Here is a 13,026-nt window from a genome sequence, read left to right on the forward strand (position 1 = left end):
CTCCACATCACTGAAGTCCCTCATCCCTGGTTCCATTCTGGTCAATCTCCCCTTAACCTTCTCTGCTCTAAGGAGAACAATCCCAGCTTCTCCAGTCTCTCCACATCACTGAAGTCCCTCATCCCTGGTACCATTCTGGTCAATCTCCCCTTAACCTTCTCTGCTCTAAGGAAAACAATCCCAGCTTTTCCAGTCTCTCCACCTCACTGAAGTCCCTCATCCCTGGTACCATTCTGGTCAATCTCCCCTTAACCTTCTCTGCTCTAAGGAGAACAACCCCAACTTCTCCAGTCTCTCCACATCACTGAAGTCCCTCATCCCTGGTACCATTCTGGTCAATCTCCCCTTAACCTCTGCTCTAAGGAGAACAACCCCAGCTTCTCCAGTCTCTCCACATCACTGAAGTCCCTCATCCCCTTAAATTTTATTCTACGCATACTAGGCCCAACTATGCGCAGGAGAATCCTTATAGGTAACCGTGAGTGGGACCTGATGAACCTAGTGGTCCTTCTCTCATTCTGAAATCTCTGGTCAGGATGAGAGGTATCAGGAAGCACTTGGATGAGATACAGGGGATCAAATGATGGCTGGAGACCGATGGAGGAACAAGTTATTGATCCACATTGTGGTCTACTCTTGCAAGAGATGGAAATGTAGTCTTTCTCCAATTACATTGCAAAGCATATGGGATCTTGGGCTTCATAAATAGAGGTATTGAGTACAAAAGTAGGGAAGTTATGCTGAACCTTTATAAAGTGCTGGTTAGGCCACAACTGGAATATTGCGTCCAGTTCTGGTCACCACACTTTAGCAAGGATGTGAAGGCCCCTGAGAGGGTGCAGAGGAGATTTACCAGAATGGTTCTGGGGATGGGGGATCTTAGCTACAAGGACAGGTTGGAGAAACTGGATTTGTTTTCATTAGAGCAAAGGAGGTTGAGGGGTGATTTGATCGAGGTGTACAAGATTATGACGGGTTTGGATAGGCTAGACAGGGAAAGGCTGTTCCCACTAGTTGATGGTACAAGGACTAGGGGACACAGATATAAGATTTTGGGCAAGAGATACAGGAGGGGGATGTGAGGCAAAACTTTTTTACGCAGCGAGTGGTGAGGACCTGGAACTCGCTGCCGACAGAAGTGGTGGAAGCGGAGACACTCAATGTTTTCAAGGGGAGACTGGATAGGCACTCGAGGGAAATAAACTTGCAGGGCTACGGGGATAGAGCGGGGGAATGGGACTGACTGGATTGCTCTACAGAGAGCCGGCACAGACTCGATGGGCCGAATGGCCTCCTTCTGTGCCCTTATGACTCTATGACCACAATAGTCGCAGTCAAATTAATTTGTACAGGTCGCTTTGAGGTGGGCAGGTGAGGGTCATTGTATAAGCGTCCTGCCACGGCCTCTGCCTATCTCTGTAACCTCCTCCAGCTCCTACAACCCTCCCAGATCTCTGCGCTCCACCAATTCTGGCCTCTCGCACATCCCCTGATTTCCATCACTCCACCATTAGCGACCGCGCCAGGGCCCCCGAGCTCTGGAATTCCCTCCCAAAACCTCTCCGACCCTCTCTCTCCTTTAAGACGCTCCTTAAAACCTCCCTCTTTGACCCAAGCTTTTGATCACCTGTCCCCTAATATCTCCTTATGTGGCTCGGTGTCAAATTGTGTCTGATTTACGCTCCTGTGAAGCGCTGCGGGACGTTTTACTTCGTTAAAGGCGCTATATAAATCCAAGTTGTTGTTGTACCCCTATCTGGTACTCACACCATGACCAAGGCCAGGGACCTCCCAGCTTTGGGATGCCTTTCTTCCACTGATTGGCTAATACCGGTGGGCTCCGGCAGATGCTTGCGTTTGATTGGACAGTTGGGTGGTGGCCCAGTCCTATGATTGGATCCCAGCTGCTGTCGATCATCCGATTTCAAACTTGGGTGACCTGGAGAAGAGTAAAAATCACAGTCAGTCTTCACCTCCTTTTGAGCGAGAGTCTGATGGGACAGTGTAGAGGAAGCTTTACTCTGTATCTAACCCTGTGCTGTACCTGCCCTGGGAGTGTTTGATGGGACAGTGTAGAGGGAGCTTTACTCTGTATTTAACCTGTGCTGCACCTGCCCTGGGAGTGTTTGATGGGACAGTGTAAAGGAAGCTTTACTCTGTATCTAACCCTGTGCTGTACCTGCCCTGGGAGTGTTTGATGGGGACAGTGTAGAGGGAGCTTTACTCTGTATCTAACCCGTGCTGTACCTGCCCTGGGAGTGTTTGATGCGGACAGTGTAGAGGAAGCTTTACTCTGTATTTAACCCGTGCTGTACCTGCCCTGGGAGTGTTTGATGGGACAGTGTAGAGGGAGCTTTACTCGGTATCTAACCCTGTGCTGTACCTGCCCTGGGAGTGTTTGATGGGGCAGTGTAGAGGGAGCTTTACTCTGCATCTAACCCGTGCTGTACCTACCCTGGGAGTGTTTGATGGGACAGTGTCGAGGGAGCTTTACTCTGTATCTAACCCGTGCTGTGACTGCCCTGGGAGTGTTTGATGGGGACAGTGTAGAGGGAACTTTACTCTGTATCTAACCCCGTGCTGTACCTGCCCTGGGAGTGTTTGATGGGACAGTGTAGAGGGAGCTTTACTCTGTATCTAACCCATGCTGTAGCTGCCCTGGGAGTGTTTGATGGGGACAGTGTAGAGGGAGCTTTACTCTGTATCTAACCCGTGCTGTAGCTGCCCTGGGAGTGTTTGATGCGGACAGTGTAGAGGGAGCTTTACTCTGTATCTAACCACGTGCTGTACCTGTCCTGGGAGTGTTTGATGGGACAGTGTAGAGGGAGCTTTACTCTGTATCTAACCCGTGCTGTACCTGCCCTGGGTGTGTTTGATGGGACAGTGTAGAGGGAGCTTTACTCTGTATCTAACCCGTGCAGTACCGGCCCTGGCTGTGTTTGATGGGACAGTGTAGAGGGAGCTTTACTCTGTATCTAACCCTGTGCTGTACCTGCCCTGGGAGTGCTTGATAGGGCAGTGTAGAGGGAGCTTTACTCTGTATCTAAACCGTGCTGTACCTACCCTGGGAGTGTTTGATGGGACAGTGCAGAGGGAGCTTTCCTCTGTATCTAACCCGTGCTGTGACTGCCCTGGGAGTGTTTGATGGGGACAGTGTAGAGGGAACTTTACTCTGTATCTAACCCCATGCTGTACCTGCCCTGGGAGTGTTTGATGGGACAGTGTAGAGGGAGCTTTACTCTGCATCTAACCTGTGCTGTAGCTGCCCTGGGAGTGTTTGATGGGGACAATGTAGCGGGAGCTTTACTCTGTATCTAACCCCGTGTTGTACCTGCCCTGGGAGTGTTTGATGGGACAGTGTAGAGGGAGCTTTACTCTGGATCTAACCCGTGCTGTACCTGCCGTGGGAGTGTTTGATGGGACAGTGTAGAGGGAGCTGTACTCTGTATCTAACCCATGCTGCACCTGCCCTGGGAGTGTTTGATGGGGACAGTGGAGAGGGAGCTTTACTCTGTATCTAACCCCGTGCTGTACCTGCCCTGGGAGTGTTTGATGGGACAGTGTAGAGGGAGATTTACTCTGCATCTAACCCGTGCTGTACCTGCCCTGGGTGTGTTTGATGGGGACAGTGTAGAGGGAGCTTTACCCTGTATCTCACCCGTGCTGTACCTGCCCTGGGAATGTTTGATGGGGCAGTGTAGAGGGAGCTTTACTCTGTATCCAACCTGTGCTGTACCTGCCCTGGGAGTGTTTGATGGGGACAGTGTAGAGGTAGCTTTACCCTTTATCTCACCCGTGCTGTACCTGTCCTGGGAGTGTTTGATGCGACAGTGTAGAGGGAGCTTTACCCTGTATCTAACCCGTGCTGTACCTGCCCTGGGAGTGTTTGATGGGACAGTGTAGAGGGAGCTTTACTCTGTATCTAACCAGTGCTGTGACTGCCCTGGGAGTGTTTGAAGGGGACAGTGTAGAGGGAACTTTACTCTGTATCTAACCCCATGCTGTAACTGCCCTGGGAGTGTTTGATGGGACAGTGTAGAGGGAGCTTTACTCTGCATCTAACCTGTGCTGTAGCTGCCCTGGGAGTGTTTGATGGGGACAGTGTAGCGGGAGCTTTACTCTGTATCTAACCCCGTGTTGTACCTGCCCTGGGAGTGTTTGATGGGACAGTGTAGAGGGAGCTGTACTCTGTATCTAACCCGTGCTGTACCTGACCTGGGAGTGTTTGATGGGGACAGTGTAGAGGGAGCTTTATTCTGTATCTAACCCCATGCTGTACCTGCCCTGGGAGTGTTTGATGGGACAGTGTCGAGGGAGCTTTACGCTGTATCTAACCCGTGCTGTACCTGCCCTGGGAGTGTTTGATGGGACAGTGTAGAGGGAGCTTTACTCTGTATCTAACCAGTGCTGTACCTGCCCTGGGAGTGTTTGATGGGACAGTGTAGAGGGAGCTTTACTCTCTATCAAACCCCGTGCTGTACCTGCCCTGGGAGTGTTTGATGGAACAGTGTAGAGGGAGCTTTACTCTGTATCTAACCCGTGCTGTACCTGCCCTGGGAGTGTTTGATGGGACAGTGTAGAGCGAGCTTTACTCTGTATCTAACCCGTGCTGTACCTGCCCTGGGAGTGTTTGATGGGACAGTGTAGAGGGAGCTTTACTCTGTATCTAACCCCATGCTGTACCTGCCCTGGGAGTGTTTGATGGGGACAGTGTAGATGAAGCTTTACTCTGCATCTAACCCGTGCTGTACCTGCCCTGGGAGTGTTTGATGGGACAGTGTAGAGGGAGCTTTACTCCGTATCTAACCCGTGCTGTCCCTGCCCTGGGAGTGTTTGATGGGACAGTGTAGAGGGAGCTTTACTCTGTTTCTAACCCGTGCTGTCCCTGCCCTGGGATTGTTTGATGGGACAGTGTAGAGGGAGCTTTACTCTGGATCTAACCCGTGCTGTCCCTGCCCTGGGATTGTTTGATGGGACAGTGTCGAGGGAGCTTTACTCTGGATCTAACCTGTGCTGTACCTGCCCTGGGAGTGTTTGATGGGACAGTGTAGAGGGAGCTTTACTCTGTATCTAACCCATGCTGTACCTGCCCTGGGAGTGTCTGATGGGACAGTGTAGACGGAGCTTTACTCTGTATCTAACCCCGTGCTGTACCTGCCCTGGGAGTGTTTGATGGGACAGTGTAGAGGGAACTTTACTCTGTATCACACCCCGTGCTGTACCTGCCCTGGGAGTGTTTGATGGGACAGTGTCGAGGGAGCTTTACTCTGTATCGCACCCCGTGCTTCACCTGCCCTGTGAGTGTTTGATGGGACAGTGTAGAGGGAGCTTTACTCTGTATCTAACCCGTGCTGTACCTGCCCTGGGAGTGTTTGATGGGACAGTGTAGAGGGAGCTTTACTCTGTATCTAACCCCATGCCGTACCTGCCCTGGGAGTGTTTGATGGGGACAGTGTAGAGGGAGTTTTACTCTGTATCTAACCCATGCTGTACCTGCCCTGGGAGTGTTTGATGGGGACAGTGTAGAGGGAGCTTTACTCTGCATCTAACCCGTGCTGTCCCTGCCCTGGGAGTGTTTGATGGGACAGTGTAGGGGGAGCTTTACTCTGTATCTAACCCCTGCTGTACCTGCCCTGTGAGTGTTTGATGGGACAGTGTAGAAGGAGCTTTACTCTGTATCTAACCCCGTGCTGTAACTGCCCTGGGAGTGTTTGATGGTGCAGTGTAGAGGGAGCTTTACTCTGTATCTAACCCCGTGCTGTACCTGCCCTGGGAGTGTTTGATCGGGACAGTGTCGATGGAGCTTTACTCTGTATCTAACCCGTGCTGTACCTGCCCTGGGAGTGTTTGATGGGACAGTGTAGAGGGAGCTTTACTCTGTATCTAACCCGTTCTGTCCCTGCCCTGGGAGTGTTTGATGGGACAGTGTAGAGGGAGCTTTACTCTGTATCTAACCCATGCTGTACCTGCCCTGGGAGTGTTTGAAGGGGACAGTGTAGAGGGAACTTTACTCTGTATCTAACCCCATGCTGTACCTGCCCTGGGAGTGTTTGATGGGACAGTGTAGAGGGAGCTTTACTCTGCATCTAACCTGTGCTGTAGCTGCCCTGGGAGTGTTTGATGGGGACAGTGTAGCGGGAGCTTTACTCTGTATGTACCCCCGTGTTGTACCTGCCCTGGGAGTGTTTGATGGGACAGTATAGAGGGAGCTTTACTCTGGATCTAACCCGTGCTGTACCTGCCCTGGGAGTGTTTGATGGGACAGTGTAGAGGGAGCTGTACTCTGTATCTAACCCGTGCTGTACCTGCCCTGGGAGTGTTTGATGGGGACAGTAGAGGGAGCTTTACTCTGTATCTAACCCGTGCTGTACCTGCCCTGGGAGTGTTTGATGGGAGAGTGTAGAGGGAGCTTTACTCTGTATCTAACCCGTGCTGTCCCTGCCCTGGGAGTGTTTGATGGGACAGTGTAGAGGGAGCTTTACTCTGTATCTAACCCCGTGCTGTACCTGCCCTGGGAGTGTTTGATGGGGACAGTGCAGATGGAGCATTACTCTGTATCTAACCCGTGCTGTACCTGCCCTGGGAGTGTTTGATGGGACAGTGTAGAGGGAGCTTTACTCTGTATCTAACCCCGTGCTGTACCTGCCCTGGGAGTGTTTGATGGGGACAGTGTAGAGGGAGCTTTACTCTGTATCTAACCCGTGCTGTACCTGCCCTGGGAGTGTTTGATGGGACAGTGCAGAGGGAGCTTTACTCTGTATCTAACCCCATGCTGTACCTGCCCTGGGAGTGTTTGATGGGGACAGTGTAGAGGGAGCTTTACTCTGTATCTAACCCATGCTGTACCTGCCCTGGGAGTGTTTGATGGGACAGTGTAGGGGGAGCTTTACTCTGTATCTAACCCCTGCTGTACCTGCCCTGTGAGTGTTTGATGGGACAGTGTAGAAGGAGCTTTACTCTGTATCTAACCCCGTGCTGTACCTGCCCTGGGAGTGTTTGATGGGGACAGTGTCGATGGAGCTTTACTCTGTATCTAACCCGTGCTGTACCTGCCCTGGGAGTGTTTGATGGGACAGTGTAGAGGGAGCTTTACTCTGTATCTAACCCGTGCTGTCCCTGCCCTGGGAGTGTTTGATGGGACAGTGTAGAGGGAGCTTTACTCTGTATCTAACCCGTGCTGTACCTGCCCTGGGAGTGTTTGAAGGGGACAGTGTAGAGGGAACTTTACTCTGTATCTAACCCCATGCTGTACCTGCCCTGGGAGTGTTTGATGGGACAGTGTAGAGGGAGCTTTACTCTGCATCTAACCTGTGCTGTAGCTGCCCTGGGAGTGTTTGATGGGGACAGTGTAGCGGGAGCTTTACTCTGTATCTAACCCGTGCTGTACCTGCCCTGGGAGTGTTTGATGGGGACAGTGTAGAGGGAGCTTTACTCTGGATCTAACCCGTGCTGTACCTGCCCTGGGAGTGTTTGATGGGGCAGTGTCGAGGGAGCTGTACTCTGTATCTTACCCGTGCTGTACCTGCCCTGGGAGTGTTTGATGGGGACAGTAGAGGGAGCTTTACTCTGTATCTAACTCCGTGCTGTACCTGCCCTGGGAGTGTTTGATGGGACAGTGTAGAGGGAGCTTTACTCTGTATCTAACCCATGCTGTAGCTGCCCTGGGAGTGTTTGATGGGGACAGTGTAGAGGTAGCTTTACTCTGTATCTAACCCGTGCTGTAGCTGCCCTGGGGGTGTTTGATGGGACAGTGTAGAGGGAGCTTTACTCTGTATCTAAACCGTGCTGTACCTACCCTGGGAGTGTTTGATGGGACAGTGTAGAGGGAGCTTTACTCTGTATCGAACCCGTGCTGTACCTGCCCTGGGTGTGTTTGATGGGACAGTGTAGAGGGAGCTTTACTCTGTATCTAACCCGTGCTGTACCGGCCCTGGCAGTGTTTGATGGGACAGTGTAGAGGGAGCTTTACTCTGTATCTAACCCTGTGCTGTACCTGCCCTGGGAGTGTTTGATAGGGCAGTGTAGAGGGAGCTTGACTCTGTATCTAAACCGTGCTGTACCTACCCTGGGAGTGTTTGATGGGACAGTGTAGAGGGAGCTTTACTCTGTATCTAACCCGTGCTGTGACTGCCCTGGGAGTGTTTGAAGGGGACAGTGTAGAGGGAAATTTACTCTGTATCTAACCCCATGCTGTACCTGCCCTGGGAGTGTTTGATGGGACAGTGTAGAGGGAGCTTTACTCTGCATCTAACCTGTGCTGTAGCTGCCCTGGGAGTGTTTGATGGGGACAGTGTAGCGGGAGCTTTACTCTGTATCTAACCCCGTGTTGTACCTGCCCTGGGAGTGTTTGATGGGACAGTGTAGAGGGAGCTTTACTCTGGATCTAACCCTTGCTGTACCTGCCGTCGGAGTGTTTGATGGGACAGTGTAGAGGGAGCTGTACTCTGTATCTAACCCATGCTGTACATGCCCTGGGAGTGTTTGATGGGGACAGTGGAGAGGGAGCTTTACTCTGTATCTAACCCCGTGCTGTACCTGCCCTGGGAGTGTTTGATGGGACAGTGTAGAGGGAGCTTTACTCTGCATCTAACCCGTGCTGTACCTGCCCTGGGTGTGTTTGATGGGGACAGTGTAGAGGGAGCTTTACCCTGTATCTCACCCGTGCTGTACCTGCCCTGGGAATGTTTGATGGGGCAGTGTAGAGAGAGCTTTACTCTGTATCCAACCTGTGCTGTACCTGCCCTGGGAGTGTTTGATGGGGACAGTGTAGAGGTAGCTTTACCCTGTATCTCACCCGTGCTGTACCTGTCCTGGGAGTGTTTGATGCGACAGTGTAGAGGGAGGTTTACCCTGTATCTAACCCGTGCTGTACCTGCCCTGGGAGTGTTTGATGGGACAGTGTAGAGGGAGCTTTACTCTGTATCTAACCAGTGCTGTACCTGCCCTGGGAGTGTTTGATGGGACAGTGTAGAGGGAGCTTTACTCTGCATCTAACCTGTGCTGTAGCTGCCCTGGGAGTGTTTGATGGGGACAGTGTAGCGGGAGCTTTACTCTGTATCTAACCCCGTGTTGTCCCTGCCCTGGGAGTGTTTGATGGGACAGTGTAGAGGTAGCTGTACTCTGTATCTAACCCGTGCTGTACCTGACCTGGGATTGTTTGATGGGGACAGTGTAGAGGGAGCTTTATTCTGTATCTAACCCCGTGCTGTACCTGCCCTGGGAGTGTTTGATGGGACAGTGTAGAGGGAGCTTTACTCTGTATCTAACCCGTGCTGTACCTGCCCTGGGAGTGTTTGATGCGGACAGTGTAGGGGGAGCTTTACTCTGTATCTAACCCGTGCTGTACCTGCCCTGGGAGTGTTTGATGGGGCAGTGTAGAGGGAGCTTTGCTCTGCATCTAACCCGTGCTGTACCTACCCTGGGAGTGTTTGATGGGACAGTGTAGAGGGAGCTTTACTCTGTATCTAACCCATGCTGCAGCTGCCCTGGGAGTGTTTGATGGGGACAGTGTAGAGGGAGCTTTACTCTGTATCTAACCCGTGCTGTCGCTGCCCTGGGAGTGTTTGATGCGGACAGTGTAGAGGGAGCTTTACTCTGTATCTAACCAGTGCTGTACCTGCCCTGGGAGTGTTTGATGGGACAGTGTAGAGGGAGCTTTACTCTGTATCTAACCCGTGCTGTACCTGCCCTGGGTGTGTTTGATGGGACAGTGTAGAGGGAGCTTTACTCTGTATCTAACCCGTGCTATACCGGACCTGGCAGTGTTTGATGGGACAGTGTAGAGGGAGCTTTACTCTGTATCTAACCCTGTGCTGTACCTGCCCTGGGAGTGTTTGATAGGGCAGTGTAGAGGGAGCTTTACTCTGTATCTGAACCGTGCTGTACCTACCCTGGAGTGTTTGATGGGACAGTGTAGAGGGAGCTTTACTCTGTATCTAACCCGTGCTGTGACTGCCCTGGGAGTGTTTGAAGGGGACAGTGTAGAGGGAACTTTACTCTGTATCTAACCCCATGCTGTACCTGCCCTGGGAGTGTTTGATGGGACAGTGTAGAGGGAGCTTTACTCTGCATCTAACCTGTGCTGTTGCTGCCCTGGGAGTGTTTGATGGGGACAGTGTAGCGGGAGCTTTACTATGTATCTAACCCCGTGTTGTTCCTGCCCTGGGAGTGTTTGATGGGACAGTGTAGAGGGAGCTTTACTCTGGATCTAACCCGTGCTGTACCTGCCGTGGGAGTGTTTGATGGGACAGTGTAGAGGGAGCTGTACTCTGTATCTAACCCATGCTGTACCTGCCCTGGGAGTGTTTGATGGGGACAGTGGAGAGGGAGCTTTACTCTGTATCTAACCCCGTGCTGTCCCTGCCCTGGGAGTGTTTGATGGGACAGTGTAGAGGGAGCTATACTCTGCATCTAACCCGTGCTGTACCTGCCCTGGGTGTGTTTGATGGGGACAGTGTAGAGGGAGCTTTACCCTGTATCTCACCTGTGCTGTACCTGCCCTGGGAATGTTTGATGGGGCAGTGTAGAGGGAGCTTTACCCTGTATCTAACCCGTGCTGTACCTGCCCTGGGAGTGTTTGATGGGACAGTGTGGAGGGAGCTTTACTCTATCTAACCAGTGCTGTACCTGCCCTGGGAGTGTTTGATGGGACAGTGTAGAGGGAGCTTTACTCTGTATCTAACCCGTGCTGTGACTGCCCTGGGAGTGTTTGAAGGGGACAGTGTAGAGGGAACTTTACTCTGTATCTAACCCCATGCTGTAGCTGCCCTGGGAGTGTTTGATGGGACAGTGTAGAGGGAGCTTTACTCTGCATCTAGCCTGTGCTGTAGCTGCCCTGGGAGTGTTTGATGGGGACAGTGTAGCGGGAGCTTTACTCTGTATCTAACGCTGTGTTGTACTTGCCCTGGGAGTGTTTGATGGGACAGTGTAGAGGGAGCTGTACTCTGTATCTAACCCGTGCTGTACCTGACCTGGGAGTGTTTGATGGGGACAGTGTAGAGGGAGCTTTATTCTGTATCTAACCCCGTGCTGTACCTGCCCTGCGAGTGTTTGATGGGAGAGTGTAGAGGGAGCTTTACTCTGTATCTAACCCGTGCTGTACCTGCCCTGGGAGTGTTTGATGCGGACAGTGTAGAGGGAGCTTTACTCTGTATCTAACCCGTGCTGTACCAGCCCTGGGAGTGTTTGATGGGGCAGTGTAGAGGGAGCTTTACTCTGCATCTAACCCGTGCTGTACCTACCCTGGGAGTGTTTGATGGGACAGTGTAGAGGGAGCTTAACACTGTATCTAACCCGTGCTGTGACTGCCCTGGGAGTGTTTGTTGGGCACAGTGTAGAGGGAACTTTACTCTGTATCTAACCCCGTGCTGTACCTGCCCTGGGAGTGTTTGATGCGGACAGTGTAGAGGGAGCTTTACTCTGTATCTAACCCATGCTGTAGCTGCCCTGGGAGTGTTTGATGGGGACAGTGTAGAGGGAGCTTTACTCTGTATCTAACCCGTGCTGTAGCTGCCCTGGGAGTGTTTGATGCGGACAGTGTAGAGGGAGCTTTACTCTGTATCTAACCACGTGCTGTACCTGCCGTGGGAGTGTTTGATGGGACAGTGTAGAGGGAGCTTTACTCTGCATCTAACCCGTGCTGTACCTGCCCTGGGTGTGTTTGATGGGACAGTGTAGAGGGAGCTTTACTCTGTATCTAACCCGTGCTGTACCGGCCCTGGCAGTGTTTGATGGGACAGTGTAGAGGGAGCTTTACCCTGTATCTCACCCGTGCTGTACCTGCCCTGGGAATGTTTGATGGGGCAGTGTAGAGAGAGCTTTACTCTGTATCCAACCTGTGCTGTACCTGCCCTGGGAGTGTTTGATGGGGACAGTGTAGAGGTAGCTTTACCCTGTATCTCACCCGTGCTGTACCTGTCCTGGGAGTGTTTGATGCGACAGTGTAGAGGGAGCTTTACCCTGTATCTAACCCGTGCTGTACCTGCCCTGGGAGTGTTTGATGGGACAGTGTAGAGGGAGCTTTACTCTGTATCTAACCAGTGCTGTACCTGCCCTGGGAGTGTTTGATGGGACAGTGTAGAGGGAGCTTTACTCTGCATCTAACCTGTGCTGTAGCTGCCCTGGGAGTGTTTGATGGGGACAGTGTAGCGGGAGCTTTACTCTGTATCTAACCCCGTGTTGTCCCTGCCCTGGGAGTGTTTGATGGGACAGTGTAGAGGTAGCTGTACTCTGTATCTAACCCGTGCTGTACCTGACCTGGGATTGTTTGATGGGGACAGTGTAGAGGGAGCTTTATTCTGTATCTAACCCCGTGCTGTACCTGCCCTGGGAGTGTTTGATGGGACAGTGTAGAGGGAGCTTTACTCTGTATCTAACCCGTGCTGTACCTGCCCTGGGAGTGTTTGATGCGGACAGTGTAGGGGGAGCTTTACTCTGTATCTAACCCGTGCTGTACCTGCCCTGGGAGTGTTTGATGGGGCAGTGTAGAGGGAGCTTTGCTCTGCATCTAACCCGTGCTGTACCTACCCTGGGAGTGTTTGATGGGACAGTGTAGAGGGAGCTTTACTCTGTATCTAACCCATGCTGCAGCTGCCCTGGGAGTGTTTGATGGGGACAGTGTAGAGGGAGCTTTACTCTGTATCTAACCCGTGCTGTCGCTGCCCTGGGAGTGTTTGATGCGGACAGTGTAGAGGGAGCTTTACTCTGTATCTAACCAGTGCTGTACCTGCCCTGGGAGTGTTTGATGGGACAGTGTAGAGGGAGCTTTACTCTGTATCTAACCCGTGCTGTACCTGCCCTGGGTGTGTTTGATGGGACAGTGTAGAGGGAGCTTTACTCTGTATCTAACCCGTGCTATACCGGACCTGGCAGTGTTTGATGGGACAGTGTAGAGGGAGCTTTACTCTGTATCTAACCCTGTGCTGTACCTGCCCTGGGAGTGTTTGATAGGGCAGTGTAGAGGGAGCTTTACTCTGTATCTGAACCGTGCTGTACCTACCCTGGAGTGTTTGATGGGACAGTGTAGAG

The 13,026-nt window shown here is 52.1% G+C and overlaps 1 protein-coding gene across 1 annotated transcript in view; it reads right to left on the reverse strand.

Annotated features, from left to right (window-relative positions):
• LOC147086850 (transcription cofactor vestigial-like protein 4) overlaps positions 1-13,026 on the reverse strand; it is an 87,821-nt gene that overhangs the window by 21,624 nt on the left and 53,171 nt on the right. The window contains exon 2 of the mRNA XM_085979055.1: positions 1,768-1,939. Coding sequence (XP_085835181.1) covers positions 1,768-1,939 — 172 coding nt within the window. The remainder of the gene's footprint in view (positions 1-1,767; positions 1,940-13,026) is intronic.

The sequence above is a fragment of the Somniosus microcephalus genome, unplaced genomic scaffold (assembly GCF_052327205.1).
Source record: "Somniosus microcephalus isolate GS21.2 unplaced genomic scaffold, FLI_Smic_1.0 unresolved_chr7, whole genome shotgun sequence".
Classification (NCBI taxonomy): Eukaryota; Metazoa; Chordata; class Chondrichthyes; order Squaliformes; family Somniosidae; genus Somniosus; species Somniosus microcephalus.